Genomic DNA, 18,342 nt, shown 5'->3' on the forward strand with positions numbered 1-18,342 from the left:
TTATTTCTTTTGTTTGCTATTATGTTGACTTAGTCACCATTGAAGCCCTCCCCAGCCCATCATCCACCAAACAGACACAGACCATGCAAGTCAGCCACGGGTCGGCCACGGATCAGATCACTAAGGTAAGTTTAGTGAATCTAGCACTTTGTCCTATGTCGACCTTTCACATGAACTTGTAGGCAGGAAGCCCAGCGGTTTCACCCTGCCAATCTCAGTGGGAGATCCAGATCTTATCAGGGAGCTGCTTTTGCAAACTTTGCCTTGACCTCATTTCAACCCAGAGTTGGAAAACGATTCACACCAAGAGCACGAATCATTTGCACAGAGTGTAATGAAGTGCGTGTGAATAACGGGAAGTCTGATTATGGGGGGCTCATATTTACGTCACTTTTGAGGCAAGTGTGCAATCACGTAAATAATAGAACAGAGACAGGGTTACCAGACGTGAAGATTCACCCAGACATGTCTTCTTTTTAGAGGGCATGTCCGGGTATCCGGATGGTTTTTCAAAACCCGGCACTTTGTCTGAGTTTTGAAAAGCAAATCACTTCGGAAGGGGCATCTGCGCATGCGCGGATGCCCTCCCGACCGAGACGAGCAGGCTGAGGGGGGGGGGGGGACAGGGCTAAGGGTGAGGCTGGGACATGGCATGGGCGGCGATGGGTGAAACTGGGTGGGTCTGGGGGGGTCCGTATTTTACATACATAAAATCTGGTAACCCTAAACAGAGAAACACAGAAAAATGAAGTCAGATGAAGACTAGAGAATGGCAAGGGGAAAGATTTGACCCTGTTCCTGCAGGAACTCAATTTCCCTGTCCCGTTCCCGCACGTTTTGTCGCTGTCTCTGTCCCTGCCCCATTCCTGTAAGCTCTGCCTTAGCCGCACTAGCCTCAAACACTTATGATTTTACAGTGTTTGAGGCTTGCGTAGATGAGGACGGAGCTTAGGTATTGGTGGAATGAGGCATTATGACATCACAATCTGAGCTCTAGAATGTTGCTACTTATGATTTTACAGTGTTTGAGGCTTGTGCAGATGAGGACGGAGCTTAGGCATTGGTGGAATGAGGCATTATGACATCACAGTCTGAGCTCTAGAATGTTGCTACTTATGATTTTACAGTGTTTGAGGCTTGTGCAGATGAGGACGGAGCTTAGGCATTGGTGGAATAAGGCATTATGACATCACAGTCTGAGCTCTAGAATGTTGCTACTTAGGATTTCAAAGTGTTTGAGACTTGTGCAGATGAGGACGGAGTTTGCAGGAATGAGGCAGGGACAGGACAAATATTCATGGGGACGGGTTGGGAAAATGAGTTCCCCCCAGGGACGTGGAAAAATTTGTCCACGTGTCATTGTCTAATGAAGACCAAATGGCCTATCTAGTCTGCCTATCTATGCCATCTTGTATCCCTTCCTCTCCCTTAGGGATCCTTTCAGTGACAAAGCCACAGGAGGGGCTCGGGTAGGCCAGGGCCTACCCACTTTGGGCTTAGGCCCACCCAAAATTTCATCTCCTTTAGTATGACTGGTGGAGAGTCCCAAGTCCTGTCCATGTTGAGTAGCCACCGGCATTGTCCTGTAGCCACCCCCATCCCTCAAGCACGCTCACTTTTTACACTTGCGCAAACCTTTCCATAGGCATGAGGAGGCTGTTAGAAGTGGCTCCAGGACAGTGCCGGTGGTCGCTCAACATGTAAACTCTTTGGCAGGGAGGGGGTCTTTGGCTGAGGGGGCACAGAGATGCCATTTACCTTGGAGGGGCGCCGGGGGGGGGGGGGGGGGGGAAAGCAGAAACTAAATTTGAGTCTATTTTAGTTGGGGAGAAGGGTGGCGGAGATGAAATTGTTGGCCCACCCTACTTTGCTCTCAAGCCCACCCTACGTCAGTTGCCTGGCTATGCTACTGGATCCAATTTACTTGTCCAGAGCTTTCTTGAATTCAAATACCATTTTCATCTCCACCACCTCCACCAGGAGGCCGTTCCACGCAGTCGCCACCCTTTCAGTGGGAAAGTATTTTCAGAGGTTACTTCTTAATCCATCCCCTATCCAGTGGTGGTGTAAGGTGGGGGTGGTCCTCCCCAGGCGCCATCTTGGTGGGAGTACTGACACCTTTTCTTCTCTCCTCCCCCCTCCACTTCTTCCCTGCCCCCCCCTCACAACCACACACGAGCCCCTTCTCTTTCCCCGCACCTCCAAGTTGCTGCCCGCACCGGCGTCGGCTCTTCCTCTGACGTCACTTCCTGGACCCGCACCCAGTAAATGAGGTCAGAGGAAGAGCTGATGCTGGCACGAGCAGCAGCTTGGAGTTGCTGATTGCGCCAGGATCGTTAAAGAAGTGCGGGGAACGGGAAGGGACTCACATGCATGGCAGGACAGGGCGGGAAAGGAGCAGATGGGGCTGGGGGCAGAGAAGAGGGCAGGGGAGGGCACCTCTCCCCAGGGAACCTCTCCCCCTGGCTACACCACTGCCTCTGTCACCATTTGTTAAGGCCCTTTGGCCTTTATCTGCCACCATGTTTCTATGACCTCATCTGCCACCTACAGACTATTGTAATTACATGTGCTTGTGTACATCTGGGCGTCTACATTTTCACTTAATGTTACCATTTTTCAGGCCGCAAAATTCTAGACACATGACTCCCCCCGTTCCTCCTACAGCCCCGCCCTGTTCTGCCCAGCCCCGCCCAATCCAGCCTCCAGTCAGGCCCCCACAAAACTGCTCTCTTCACCCGTGACATCATTGCATCGCATCCACACATGCACAGATGCCGACTGGGGCAGGGCTGGGGGGGGGGGGGCAGAAAGCGGCGTGACACAGGCGGAATGGGGCGGAGCGGGGAAGGCCTAGGGGCGTGGCCATGGATCCGGATTTTCTTTCAGGAAAATCTGCTAACCCTACTCAAAACTCACCATGCCTGTAACGATTGACGCAGGCACCCCTCCTATCAATTTTTTTTTTTAAGTTCGTATGGGGGGGGGCCGTTATCAGGGGGGGGGCAGCAAAACTTTTTTTTTTTTTTAATGAGCATAGGTGTGTGTGTAAACCACCCACAACATCTGTGCCCATTAAAAAAAGAAAAAAAAAAACCCTACTCTTCCAGCCCCGAATGGCTGAGTGGCAGGAGGCTGCTTCGGGACATCCCCTGCCGGCTCTCGCTTCCTCCAACGATTGATCGGATGGAATCACTACGGCCCTCCGCCAAACTCACTCGCATTTGAAATTGTTTGAACATCGATCACCGTTTTCAGATGGGACAATTTACCGGCACCACAGCAGCCCACGGGATTTTAACAGCGATTTTACCGCATCCGGCCCTAGGCGAGCAGAAAGCCGGGGAGGGGTTCGTAGGTCACAGGCACAGTTGAAATCTTCTTATGCTGACCCACCCCTATAGAGGCACCACTTAACCTTGACTGACAAATGAAAAAAACATGAATTTAGCCCTATCCTTCGCTACTGGGAAAGGAAATGGTCCTTTTCTCCAACTCTGCCCTTTCCAATCTCCCCTCCTGCCACTAAAAAAAGAGCCTTAGATTAGCTTCTGCCTTGCTGGTGTACCCAGGCATTCTCAGGAGAGGTGGGAACTAGAGGTCTGCACAGGAACGGGGATCGCGGGAATCCCGTGGGTCCCGCGGGGATCCCGCGGGAATCCCCCCTAACCCATGGGACTCCCACGGGGACCCCCCTCTAGCCACGGGACTCCCACGAGGACCCCCCTCTAGCCAACGGGACTCCCACGGGGATGGAAGGCTTTGGAAGCAGGGTTCGTCCATATAATATAATGGACACGTCAGCCTTAGTAAAAGAGGGGGTTTATAAGTTAATTACCTGAACAGAAAACAAAAAAAGGGTTCCACCAAAGAGATTCCACAAGGAAAACAGCAGCGCAAACACAAAAGAAACTGTGGAATTGATGATCCTGTCAGAAGTAATTGCTGCTTTTTATGGGGACGGGCAGGGATGGAGGTAATTCCTTGCAGGGACGGGTGGGGACGGAGAGGATCATGACAGGGACGGGTGGGGACGGAGAGGATCATGACAGGGACGGGTGGGGACGGAGAGGATCCTGGCGGGGATGTGTGGGGACGGAGGGGATTGTGACAGGGACGGGTGGGGACGGAGGGGATTGTGACAGGGACGGGTGGGGACGGAGAGGATCCTGACGGGGACAGGTGGGGATGGACAGGATCCTGATGGGGACGGGTGGGGACAGAGAGGATCCTGGCGGGGATGGGTGGGGACGGAGAGGATCCTGGCGGGGACGGGTAGGGATGGAGAGGATCTTGGCGGGGACGGGTGGGGACGGAGAGGATCCTGGCGGGGACGGGTGGGGACGGAGAGGATCCTGGCGGGGACGGGTAGGGATGGAGAGCATCCTGACGGGGACAGGTGGGGACGGAGAGGATCCTGGCGGGGACGGGTGGGATTTCTGTCCCCGTGCAACTCTCTAGTGGGTACGCCACCACATGCCACATCCCAAAGGAAGAGCAAATTGCTGACTCCGATGCGCTCCGTGAACCAGTGCATCGTTTTGTTTCCCTAGCTCCATCCCTGCCAGCTGCCGGGTACTTCCAATACCCCTTCCGAAGCAGCATCTACTGTGCTCCTGGAAAGCAAGAGAAGAAAAACACAGTGTAACCTCCCCCCCACCCCCCACCCCCACGATAATAATGTCAGACGTGGACAGCCTCGCTCAGAAAATCCCTAATCCTAATATTATTTTAAGTGGATGTCTGTCACTGTCAGATTTGACATTTTGCTTCGTAGGGACTCAGTGCAGTTTAACTCATACCTCCGGCATTTTATTTTTTACTGACTTTTATTTTCCGTAGCAGCTCAAGGTGAGTTTTGTCCCTGTCCTGGAAGGCTTACAGTCTAATGTTATGTTGTGCCCGAGGCAATGAAGAGTTAAGTGGTTTGCCCCAAGGTCACAAGAAGCAACGGCGGGTTTTGAACCAGGCTTCCCCGGCTGCCAGCCCGACTCCGCTCCGCACCTCCAGCCCCGTCTAGGGCATTTTGTCACGCAGGGTTTGCGCAGTTCCCCTTTAATCCTGATGGCTGCAGAATTGCTGTCCTGACCACAGAGGGTCAAGAGTTTTAGGACTGACCTGAGATGCCTCCTCCGATGACGATCACATCGCATTTGTTGCTCATGGTGCCTAGTTCTGCCTTCCTCCTTCTCTCTCTCTCCCCTGCAGCCGGCAACTGTGACAGCCAGAGTACCTGACAGCCAAGTGGAGCCACCGGAGACCTCTCCCCCTATTTATACAGCCATTAAAATGGCGCTGGCAGGTCTTAACTTGGGCTCTTTGCCCCACCTGCTGGACTGACCGGAGTATTTCAACACACGAAAATGAAAAACAAACTTTAAAATGCTAATCCAATCAAAAAGATGCCACTTCACATTCAGTTGTTTGTTGGCCTTGCATTCAAAGTGGATTAGCAGATTAACCAAACCACTGGTAACATTACTAAAAATAACCTGCATTTATCAGTTGTATATGTAACGCCGTGCACCTGTCGAGAGCATTTCCAAGTGCTCTGCTCCATAGCATAATATAAGAATTAATTTGTATAGTGCAACACCTTGCCGTATAAGTTTAAAGTTTAAGTTAAGTTTATTTAAATCATATATGCAATAACAAAGTAAATACTAATCCAACCCAGCACTACTCCCCTTATCCCACCCCCACCTTTTAGAAAACCGCGATAGTGGTTTTTAGCGCAGGCCGGCGCTCTGAATGCTCTGCGCTGCTCCCGACACTCATAGAGTTCACAGAGCATTCAGGGCACTAGCCTGCGTAAAAAAACGCTATTGCGGTTTTCCAAAAGAGGGGTGTGGGGGGGGGGTTCAAAAACTTAAAATGCTCTTGAACTTGAGACTTTTAAACTTTCCTGTTTCCAAGTTTCAATCTCCTAGGGATCTATTCCAGTCCTTTTTGAACACTGTTCTGAAATTTCCTGAAAATAATATGCCACCATTACAAAAGATATATTACTTAAATTTACCAAAGGAGGATAAAGATAAAGGGAACGCCGTACCGGGAGAATTGGATCTCACTGGTATGCTGGAGACATCTCAAGAAGATATAATGACTTTTGTCTTTCTTCAAGATAAAGAAGCAATCCTTCGTCTATTCTATAGGACTGATAAGGTGGAATTTCACGGATTCAAAATTTCTATATTTCCTGATGTATCTAAGTGGGCACAAGCCAGACGTAAGAAGTTCTTGGCTTGTCGTCAGTCTGTTTTGAGTTTAGGGGCAACCTTTCAATTACGTTTCCCCTGTAAATGCTGCATTACTTATCAGAGTAATAGATATATTTTTTATGAACCCGATCAACTGCGGTTTTTTTCTTGAAGGTAAAGTAACCACAAGAATTCCAGACACCTCCATGGAATCAGCCCAGCAGGTCATTAGTTAAATAACTCCAACTGCACTCTGTTATTTGAATTAATTTAGTTTATTTCTTGGAACCAACTACCCTTGGAAGTGATTGATTCCTTCTCCTCTCAGACTGTGGACTTTAATCATAGTTACTGTGTGTTATTATTTTATAATTAATATTTGTTTTCCTTATTGGATTATTATATTTCCTTTCAAGTATTGATTGATTTGTTAATTTGTAAAAGTATAAATAAAAAAAATAAATAAAAAACTTAAAATGCTCGTAAATGAGTCTTTAAGTTCTCCCTAAAACGCAGACCTAATTTAGCTGTCAGAATCAAAGGGACCAAATCCAGTCCCAAACGAGCAGCCCAAAATGCCAACCCCTTCTCCACACAACCGCCATAGTGGTTTTTAACGCAGGCCGGCACGCTGAATGCTCTGCGCTGCTCCTGACACTCATAGAATTCCTATGAGCATCGGAAGCAATGCACAGCATTCAGCACGCCGGCCTCCGCTATAAACCGCTATTGCGGTTTTGTAAAAGAGGTGGGGGTGGGGATCGTATATCTTTTCCTCTATCTCTTCTCTTCTATACGTAACCACTGGACGTCTGAGGAATGAGATAACAGCATCAGTGATTCATGGTCTTCCACACTGAACAGGCAATGCTGTGGGTCTCATAGCACAGCAGAGTGAGAGGCAATTAGGGTGGGGGGAATTGACTTAGTAGAGAAAGAGAGATTGTTCACCCTGTCCAAGGCAGGGAGAACAAGAGGGCACTCTCTAAAGTTAAAAGGAGATAGATTCCGTACAAACGTAAGGAAGTTCTTCTTCACCCAGAGAGTGGTGGACAACTGGAACGCTCTTCCGGAGTCTGTTATAGGGGGAAACACCCTCCAGGGACTAAAGACAAAGTAGAGAAAGACAGACTGTTCACCCTCTCCAAGGTAGGGAGAACGAGAGGGCACTCTCTAAAGTTAAAAGGGGACAGATTCCGTACAAACGTAAGGAAGTTCTTCTTCACCCAGAGAGTGGTAGAGAACTGGAACGCTCTTCTGGAGTCTGTTATAAGGGAAAACACCCTCCAGGGATTCGAACAGAGGAGATTAAGAGGGGACATGATTGAAACATTCAAGATAATGAAGGGAATAGACTTAGTAGATAAAGACAGACTGTTCACCCTCTCCAAGGTAGAGAGAACAAGAGGGCACTCTCTAAAGTTAAAAAGGGATAGATTCCGTACAAACGTAAGGAAGTTCTTCTTCACCCAGAGAGTGATGGAAAACTGGAACGCTTTTCTGGAGGCTGTTATAGGGGAAAACACCCTCCAGGGATTCAAAACAAAGTTGGAGAAGTTCCTGCTCAACTGGAAAGTACACAGGTGAGGCTGGACTCAGTTAGGGCACTGGTCTTTGACCTGGGGGCAGCCGCGGGAGCAGACTGCTGGGCACGATGGATCACTGATCTGACCCAGCAGCGGAAAATATTATGTTCTTATGTCTTCCCAGTAAACTCTGAAGCAGAACTGCTTATGATGGAATAATTATAAAGTATTAGCTGATGACCCGGCGTTGCATGGGTATTTAATTATAGCAATAACACTGTAAATGGATTCAAATAAAGATACTTTATAGTGGTGAATGAAATTATTTTTTTACAGCTTAATAAAAAGTACAATATTCAAATTATAAAGTGAAATATTTGACAAAATGAATACAATACAACTAACGCAAAACGTGATTATAAACAACAATTTTAGTTTCACCTCCTGGAGCAAGAACATATAAATTCTTGGGTGAAGAGACCCCCAGAACATATCACCCCAGGTAGTGAGGGATCTGCATACCAAGTTTTGTTCAAATCGGTCAAGCCGTTTTTGATTTACTGTGAGAATGGCAGCTGTTTACATTTTTTCCATTGACATGAATGGGTGAAATCTGATGTTCTGTTTGTAGCTCCGCCCACGTGTGCAGGTGGGCCGCGAGACCCCCAGAACATATCACCCCAGGTAGTGAGGGATCTGCATACCAATTTGCATTCAAATCGGTCCCACAGCTTTTTACATTTTTTCCATTGACATGAATGGGTGAAATCTGATTATCTGTTTGTAGCTCCGCCCACGTGTGCGGGTGGGCCACGAGACCCCCAGAACATATCACCCCAGGTAGTGAGGGATCTGCATACCAAGTTTCGTTCAAATCGGTCAAGCCGTTTTTGATTTACTGTGAGAATGGCAGCTGTTTACATTTTTTCCATTGACATGAATGGGTGAAATCTGATGTTCTGTTTGTAGCTCCGCCCACGTGTGCAGGTGGGCCGCGAGACCCCCAGAACATATCACCCCAGGTAGTGAGGGATCTGCATACCAATTTGCATTCAAATCGGTCCCACAGCTTTTTACATTTTTTCCATTGACATGAATGGGTGAAATCTGATTATCTGTTTGTAGCTCCGCCCACGTGTGCGGGTGGGCCACGAGACCCCCAGAACATATCACCCCAGGTAGTGAGGGATCTGCATACCAAGTTTCGTTCAAATCGGTCAAGCCGTTTTTGATTTACTGTGAGAATGGCAGCTGTTTACATTTTTTCCATTGACATGAATGGGTGAAATCTGATGTTCTGTTTGTAGCTCCGCCCACGTGTGCAGGTGGGCCGCGAGACCCCCAGAACATATCACCCCAGGTAGTGAGGGATCTGCATACCAAGTTTCGTTCAAATCGGTCCCACAGCTTTTTACATTTTTTCCATTGACGTGAATGGGTGAAATCTGATTTTCTGTTTGTAGCTCCGCCCATGTGTGCAGGTGGGCCGCGAGACCCCCAGAACATATCACCCCAGGTAGTGAGGGATCTGCATACCAATTTGCATTCAAATCGGTCCCACAGCTTTTTACATTTTTTCCATTGACATGAATGGGTGAAATCTGATTATCTGTTTGTAGCTCCGCCCATGTGTGCGGGTGGGCCACGAGACCCCCAGAACATATCACCCCAGGTAGTGAGGGATCTGCATACCAAGTTTCGTTCAAATCAGTCAAGCCATTTTTGCGTGATCGCGGCACATACACACACACACACATACCTCCGATTTTATATATATAGAAGATTAAAACCAGCCAAAAAGCTAAAAGAAATTCAATATATTTCCAAACAGGCATCAAAGGAGAGCTTAATCACAAAATAAGAACATAAGACCAACCATACTGGATCAGACCAATGGTTCATCTAGCCCAGTCTCCTGTTTCCGCAGTGGCCAATCCAGGTCACGAGCACCTGGCAGAAACCCAAACAGTAGCAATATTCCAGAATCCCAAAGAATAGCAAGATTCTGGAATTCCAAAAAATAACAAGATTCTGGAACATCAAAGAGTAGCAACATTCCATGGTACCGATCCAGGGTGAGCAGTAGCTTCCCCCATGTCTGTCTCAATAGCAGACTATGGACTTTTCTTCCGGGAACTTGTCCAAACATTTCTTAAACCCAGTTACACTAACCATTGTCACCACATCTACTCCCCCTTCCCGATCCTCAAAAGTGATAACGTTATCAAACTGGTAGTGTACAGTATTCCCCCGAAATTCAGGGGGGGTTACGTTCCAGGAACCCCCGCGAATTTAGAAAAACCGCAAATACGTTTTTTTCACCTGTCAAAATGCAGGAGAGGGCAGCTGGAGTGCCGGCGGATGAAGAAAATCACTCGCGGACTGCTACGACCGCCTCTTCCTGTAGTAAAGTCAGGCTACGCCAATCATGAGCTGCTTTGACACGCAGTTCCTGATTGGTGTAGCCCGACTTTACTACAGGAAGAGGCAGTCGTAGAAAACCGTGAATGAGCGAGTTCGTGAACCGCAAATTCATGGGGGAACACTGTATACATATTCCCTGTTATGATAGACCTATATAGTCAATACTTTGAGTATTTTGAAAAAATTTGGGGTTTTTTTATCAGCACTAACAGTAGGAACATTATAATCAGAGTGCTACTTAAAACCTTATAGCTCCCAATTTTTTTTTATGAATTCATATGTATTTATTTATTTCAATTTCTATCCCATCCTCCTGGAAGCTCAGAACGGGTTACAACAAAAACCATACACAGTGGCCTAAGGCCTAGACTGGTCACAAAACAGGGTGTATATAGGAAGAAAGAAGAAAAAAGGAGTCTGAATGCTGGTGTCTATTCAGCTGAAGAGGAAGGTTTTCACGGCTCTTCGGAATGCCAACAGTGAGTTCCTGGAGGAAAAGTCCATAGTCTGTTATTGAGAAAAACGTGGGGAAGCCACTGCTTGCCCTGGATTGGTAGCATGGAATGTTGCTACTCTTTGGGGTTCTAGAATCTTGTTACTCTCTGGGATTCCGGAATCTTGCTATTCTTTGAGATTCTGGATGGAATGTTGCTACTCTTTGGGATTCTAGAATCTAGTTACTCTCTGGGATTCCGGAATCCTGCTATTCTTTGAGATTCTGTATGGAATGTTGCTACTCTTTGGGGTTCTAGAATCTTGTTACTCTCTGGGATTCTGGAATCTTGCTATTCTTTGAGATTCTACATGGAATGTTACTACTCTTTGGGATCTAGAATCTAGTTACTCTCTGGGATTCCGGAGTCTTGCTATTCTTTGAGATTCTGAATGGAAGGTTGCTACTCTTTGGGATTCTAGAATCTTGTTACTCTCTGGGATTCCGGAATCTTGCTATTCTTTGGGATTCTGTATGGAACGTTGCTACTCTTTGGGTTTTGGCCAGGTACTAGGGACCTGGATTGGCCACCGTGAGAACGGGCTACTGGGCTTGATGGACCATTGGTCTGACCCAGTAAAGCTATTCTTAGGTTCTGCGCTCTTGTCTGTGTAGGCAGCTGGTTCCATAGCCAAGGGATAAAATGACTGTAGGAGCACTTATGGGCTGTTTCCATTTTGAGATATCTTCCTGGGGGGATGCATAGTCGCCTCTCTGCTTCAGGGTGCAGTGAGTGGTTAGGGGTCTACTGGTGTAGCTTGGATGTAATGTAGATAGGGGTTATGTTGTGGAATCTTTTGTGAGCTATAACCAGGGCTTTCAATATGCAGCATTAGTTGACAGGTAGCCAGTGTTCTGTTTGGAACGCTGGTGAGGTGGGGTCATAGAAGTTGGAACCGTATAGTAGGCGGATCGCTGAGTTTTGGACTCGCTGGAGGCGAGAACTTTTTGGATGGGCGGTATTCAAGAATACTATTTTGTAGCTATTCCATTAAATAGGGAGTTGCAGTAGTCTATTCTAGAGTACATAGGTTTACTACAACCATCTGCCTCTCATACTGAAGGTACTGAATCATGACCGCCCTCTACGCATGTCATTTAATTAATAAGCCAATTAGGAGTAATAATTGGATGCTAAAAATCAATTATTGATGCCATAAACTGTTCCAGAGAAACTACCGGACATGTGGTAGTTAAAGCGTGGGTGTACTCGGGTGTAGCGTGCCAAGTTTACACTTAAATTTCCACCAGAAATTGATTTTATTTTCATTTTTATTTAAAGCATTACAGCATTTCTTTGATTTTTTTTTCTGCTTGCTTGAGTTCCGGTTAACAGAGAGTCTACCGTAGATGCAGAGAACAGCCTCCCGGCATCGGAACTGATGAGAGGCTTTGGGCAAACAAGATCTAAGCTAGCAAACACCTACAAGATCAATGATCTTCTTTACGGAGAGGGTGGTGGATGCGTGGAATGCGCTCCCGAGGGAGGTGGTGGAGAAGAAAACGGTGACAGGGTTCAAAAAGGCGTGGGATGAACACAGAGGATCTCGAATCAGAAAATAATGGTATACACTTCTCCCTCCGTATTCAGGGTTTCAGCAATCGCGGTTTCGATTATTCACGGTTTTTAGCCTGCTGGCTCCTCCCTTCCCTCCCCCCCCCCCCCCCAATTACATCAGCTTGCATAGAGAAATCACTGATTCCAAGTGTTTACAGAGAACATCGCTGATTCCCGGCACTTTCTTCGCCGTGTTTTGCCTCTCCTTCAGGAACAGGCCAGGTCTCCCACCATGTTATTCGCGGTTCCACCATATTCACGATGGTTTTAAATAGAAAACCGCGAATAACATATGAAAAAGTTATTTGCGGTTTTTCTGTATTTGCGGGTCTGTTAATCCCCTATCACGGCGAATACGGAGGGAGAAGTGTATATCGAAGAGCTAAGGCCAGTACTGGGCAGGCTTGCACGGCCTGTGTCCCGTATTTGGACGTTCTGTTGAGGACGGGCTTGGGGAGGGTTTTGATGACTGGGATGGTTCAAATGGGCTGGAGTGAGCTTTGATGGAGGCTCTAGGTTTCTGTCCCAGAAACATCTAAGAGAAAGGACCGTTTAAATTAAATGATTAATTTATGGAGCATGTATGGCTGGGCAGACTGGATGGACCATTCGGGCCTTTATCTGCCGTCATTTACTATGTTATTATATAAAAATCATGTCTTCCAAAGACAGCGCAGGTTCTTGGCAAGATTTTTCTGCTCCACATTAATAGGTGATCTTTTTGTGAAATGTTGTACGTAAGCCTCACGGAGGCTCCATGATATGTGGTATATCAAGACTGAAATAAACTTTAAACGTCAACGTTTTGCGGTAAGGCCATTTTTTGCCGCCGTCAGCCTTCTCCAAACCCAAGTCCAAAGGGTGTTTTGTCACAGAAAGGGTTTGAGTAATGACTTCTTTGCAGCTTTTTATCTGACGATGGTAAACTGTGTTGCAAATTACACTTAATGCGAGGTGAGCAAACATGATTGTTAATGTTTCACCAAGGCTGCAAACTGATCTCCCAGTGTGAGGCAGGTCACAAAGATGCTTGCCCCTGTGTGCATGACGGCACGGTGGGTTATATTGCCAGGGATCACATGCTCAGCCTTTACACACTGGAAATGGCCGTGGAAGGTGTGTAAGACTACAGTTGGTTCAAACAGGGGAGTGTGTGACCCAGTGGTTAGAGCTAAGGCCTCTGCACCCTGAGGTTGTGGGTTCAAATCCCTCGCTGCTCCATGTGACTCTGGGCAAGTCACTTAATCCTCCCACTGATCTTTGGAAAGAAAATGTTTGACCTTGTGTCACCTTTGTTGAGGAATTTACACGGGCTTCCTTTTTGACTGAGAATTCAGTTTACTTGTGCCCGCATAATTTTATAATTCTTACACGGACTCTTTGCTCTGTATTTGTAAGTCTGCTTGTTATGTCTATACTGTAATTGCTGTAATCTAAACCCTTTTGTCTATGCTGTAAAGTCTTTATGCCTCACTAAAATTTGTCCTACCCATACTATAAATGTACTCCAGAAACATAGTATAATAGTAACATAGTAGATGACGGCAGATAAAGACCCGAATGGTCCATCCAGTCTGCCCAACCTGATTCAATTTAAATTTTTTTAAATTTTTTCTTCTTAGCTATTTCTAGGCTAGAATCCAAAGCTTTACCCGGTACTGTGCTTGGGTTCCTACTGCCGAAATCTCTGTTAAGACTTACTCCAGCCCATCTACACCCTCCCAGCCATTGAAGCCCTCCCCTGCCCATCCTTCACCAAACGGCCATATACAGACACAGACCGTGCAAGTCTGCCCAGTAACTGGCCTAGTTCAATCTTTAATATTATTTTCTGATTCTAAATCTTCTGTGTTCATCCCACGCTTCTTTGAACAGTTTTACTCTCCACCACCTCTCTCGGGAGCGCATTTGCAACAGTCCATTCAGAATCCTAAAGAATAGCAAGATTCCGGAATCCCAAAGAGTACCAAAAGATTCCGGAACCCCAAGGAGTAGCATAGTAACATAACATAGTAGATGACGGCAGATAAAGACCCGAATGGTCCATCCAGTCTGCCCAACCTGATTCAATTTAAATTTTTTAAATTTTTCCTTCTTAGCTATTTCTGGGCAAGAATCCAAAGCTTTACCCGGTACTGTGCTTGGGTTCCAACTACTGAAATCTCTGTTAAGACTTACTCCAGCCATTGAAGCCCTCCCATGTCCATCCTCCACCAAACGGCCATATACAGACACAGACCGTGCAAGTCTGCCCAGTAACTGGCCTAGTTCAATATTTAATATTATTTTCTGATTCTAAATCTTCTGTGTTCATCCCACGCTTCTTTGAACTCCGTCACCGTTTTCCTCTCCACCACCTCTCTCGGGAGCGCATTCCAGGCATCCACCACCCTCTCCGTAAAGTAGAATTTCCTAACATTGCCTTTGAATCTACCACCCCGTTCTGGGCTCCTTTGGGAGGACGGGCTAAATAATTGACTTCATAAATAAATAAAAAAGACAAAGACGGTCAGATCATAAAAAGGGGGGGGAGGGTAAAAATGTCTTTCTTTCTTATAAAGAGAGTTGGATAGCCTCGTGTAAGTCAGGTCTCGAAAGCATCCTAATCTAACCAACATTTTAACATTCCTTTGGACCAAATGTTTTTTCTTCTTTTTAATTATTTTTATTTATATATTTCCACCAAAATAGAATAAAACAAAGAAAAGGAATACATACAGCTGCATTGATATTATAAGTCACAAATGAATACCTAGCAACCTTGAGAATTAACAAGGTCAATGACTTGTGGATGGATGAGTACAAACAATGTCTAAGATGTTCCTTCCAGCTTCTAATGAAGGATGCAAAATAATTAGGTTTTAAAGCTATAATTCCTTCATACGCAAATACGGCTGGGAGGTGTTACCTCGTGCTCCCTACAGTCCAGACATGAGTCCACCAGACTTCGACCTTGTTCCAAAGTTGAAACAACCTATGCGTGGACATCGTTTTGCATCTCTGGAAGAGCTTTCTGCCGCCGGTACCCAAGATATTCAGCAACGGAACAAAAACGGTGTCTTGGATGGAATAATGAAGCTTCCCGGACGTTGGAACTCGGTCATTGCAAAGCAGAGAGACTATATTGAAGGATTGTAAAGAAATACTTGAAAAAAAATAAAATAAAACATGTAAATTTAAAAAAAATAGTGTGTATTATTTATGAAATGACCCTCGTATATGCCATAGAATATATACTTGATGGGAATATAGTGGTACTTTGATGGTTCCCGAGCCTGCTGGTCCGTATCATACAACTTTTGAATTGGAGCACTGAGCACACTCGTTTTATTAATATTTATTTATATAGAGATATAATTTAAAATTTTCATACATAACATATAATTTTATTTGCATGCCGCAATCCACCGATGCGCTTAACGGGAGCTAAGTAGAAGGCCGTACATAGGTGAGGATGCAAGAACGAGGAACATAGGAACATGGTCAGAGTTAAGTACAATTATGGTACGGACCGAATATCGGTACGGATAAAGACATGGAGTCCCAAAAGAAAGGAGGCGAGAGAAGTCAGGTGAAGACGTGGTGTAGCTAAGATGCAGTGAGCCCCTGGGAGGAAAAATGAAGATGAGCCCCCTAGAGATCCATTTCTTCCAAGGTACTGGGGACCGGGAAGGGGAGGTGGGGAGGGGGGGAATAGGGGAAACCCAGTAAATAATCCCTGCCAAAAACAAACACATTCCAGAACTATATAGGGTGACGTGGACGAGTAGCCTAATGGTTAGGGCAGTGAGATGAGATCCTGGGGAATTGGGTTTGATTTCCACCACCGCTCTTTGTGACCCTGGGCAAGTCACCTAAACCTCCAGTGCCCTAGGTACAAAAAGCACCCCAAATTGTGATCCCATTAGGGGCCTAAAAAGTACATAGAAACATAGAAACAGACGGCAGATAAGGGTCATGGCCCATCTAGTCTGCCCAGCCCAATGACCCTCCCCTACCTTTCTCTGTGAATAGATCTGACGTGTCTATCCCATTTGGCCTTAAAATCAGGCACGCTGCTGGCCTCAATCACCTGAAGTGGAAGACTATTCCAGCGATCAACCACCCTTTCAGTGAAAAAGAATTTCCTGGTGTCCCCGTGCAGTTTCCCGCCCCTGATTTTCCACGGATGCCCCCTTGAAAAAGAAGATATCTTCTTCCACCTCGATGCGGCCCGTGAGATACTTGAATGTCTCGATCATGTCCCCCCTCTCTCTGCGTTCCTCGAGTGAGTACAGCCGCAACTTATCCAGCCGTTCCTCGTACGGGAGATCCTTGAGTCCCGAGACCATCCAGGTGGCCATTCTCTGGACCGACTCCAGTCTCAGCACATAATGTGTACGGCGCTGTATACCTAGGGTTACCAGACGTCCGGATTTCGCCGGACATGTCCTCCTTTTGAGGACGTGTCCGGGGGTTCCGGAAGGCTATTCAACGCCCGGCACTTTGTCCGGGTGTTGAAAAGAAATTGCGTCGAGAGAGGGCATCCTCGCGTGCATGAATGCAATGTGGTGGCGTCACGTGCGCATGCGCCTGACATCATCATGTCGCGTCGGTACATGCGCGGATGCCTTCCTGCCCGACGAACAGGCAGCGGGCAGCGGGGCTGTGGGCGTAACAGGGCGGGCCTGGGGGTGGGCCTAGGGGGGGGGCCCTGATTTTACTGAAGTCAAATCTGGTAACCCTATGTATTCCTCTAAAAGTGCACATTGCAATCAATACCATTAGAAAAAAAAATATTCATTTTTCTACGTTTGTTGTCTCGGCGTTGCTTTGATCCAAGTGTCTCTTTTCTGCTTTCTATTTCTCTTAACTCCTACATGCAGACTGTGATCCTGTGACCCCTCCTCCAACTGACCCCCACCACCGCTGCGTCCTTGCTAAGTAGGCTGTTGGCGGAAATTCAGGATGAAGCTTGTCTGATATCCAGATAAACCTCATTTGCATGATGTTCTCTGGATATGTCCAGCAGACGCCTCAGTTCAGCGTTCTCCGGCGCATGGGAGCTGAATGATGCAACAGCGGGGATCGCATTTCAGCGCAGGTGCCTGGGCTTATCTTTACAGTTAAAGCCTTACGTCCACACCCCTCTTAAATATGGAAAAAACATCATCTTTGAACAGTCAAATGCTCAATTGCCCAACACTTTTTTTAATTGCTCTTTGTTTAGGCCGGATTAGAGACTCACCGTTAACGATGCAGAAAAATTCAGCCAAACGCTGGAATCTCACGTCAGGTTCTCATCATGTCATGGATAAACCGAGTCCCTCAGATAAGTAAAGCTCGTGAAGGGCAATCCTATAACATGGCTTGTATATTTATTTACTTTTAGTCTCTAGAGCAGGGGTAGGGAACTCCGGTCCTCGAGAGCCGTATTCCAGGCGGGTTTTCAGGATTTCCCCAATGAATATGCATGAGATCTATTTGCATGCACTGCTTTCAATGCATATTCATTGGGAAAATCCTGAAAACCTGACTGGAATACGGCTCTCGAGGACCGGAGTTCCTTATCCCTGCTCTAGAGACCAGTTATTGCCCAAGGCAGCATCTCGCAAACTTTCCGGCCGGCGGCGCACTAAAGCCCTCTTTTACAAAGGTCTGTTAATCGTTTTAGCGTGCGTTAACCGCTAATGCGTCCATAGGACAACATGCACACGTTAGCGTGTAGCACAGGGGTAGGGAACAGCGGTCCTCATGAATATGCATGAGATCTATTTGCATTCACCGCTTTTAATGCATATTCATTGGGGAAATCCTGAAAACCCGACTGGAATACGACTCTCGAGGACCGGAGCTCCCTACACCTGGTTTAGCACGTGTTTGACGTGCGCTCATATTTACAGCGCACTAACAAGCTTAGCGCACCTTTGTAAAAGAGGGGGTTAATCCAATGGCCTGGCTGGAAGGCACCCGGAAGCGCGCGGAGGCCCATCTGGCCGCAACCCACCGGTGGAGGGATCTGGGAGGTGCGGGGAGAGGAGGAGAGATGCTGGCCAGGGGGGGGGGGGGCTGACTTCCTCCAGGACGTGCCTCTCGCCGCGGGAGGCACGTCCTGTGGGCAGGCAACCGGCATGGACGGCGCTCCTCCTCGCCAGTGTGTCG

The 18,342-nt window shown here is 47.0% G+C and overlaps 1 protein-coding gene across 1 annotated transcript in view; it reads right to left on the minus strand.

Moving 5' to 3' along the window:
- The window catches only part of LOC117363071 (amine oxidase [flavin-containing] B-like), a 124,903-nt gene extending 119,580 nt beyond the window's left edge, over positions 1 to 5,323 (minus strand). The window contains exon 1 of the mRNA XM_033950319.1: positions 5,119 to 5,323. Coding sequence (XP_033806210.1) covers positions 5,119 to 5,164 — 46 coding nt within the window. The 5' untranslated portion in view covers positions 5,165 to 5,323. The remainder of the gene's footprint in view (positions 1 to 5,118) is intronic.
- Positions 5,324 to 18,342: the final 13,019 nt, after the last annotated feature.

The sequence above is a fragment of the Geotrypetes seraphini genome, chromosome 6 (genome assembly GCF_902459505.1).
Source record: "Geotrypetes seraphini chromosome 6, aGeoSer1.1, whole genome shotgun sequence".
Lineage (NCBI taxonomy): Eukaryota > Metazoa > Chordata > Amphibia > Gymnophiona > Dermophiidae > Geotrypetes > Geotrypetes seraphini.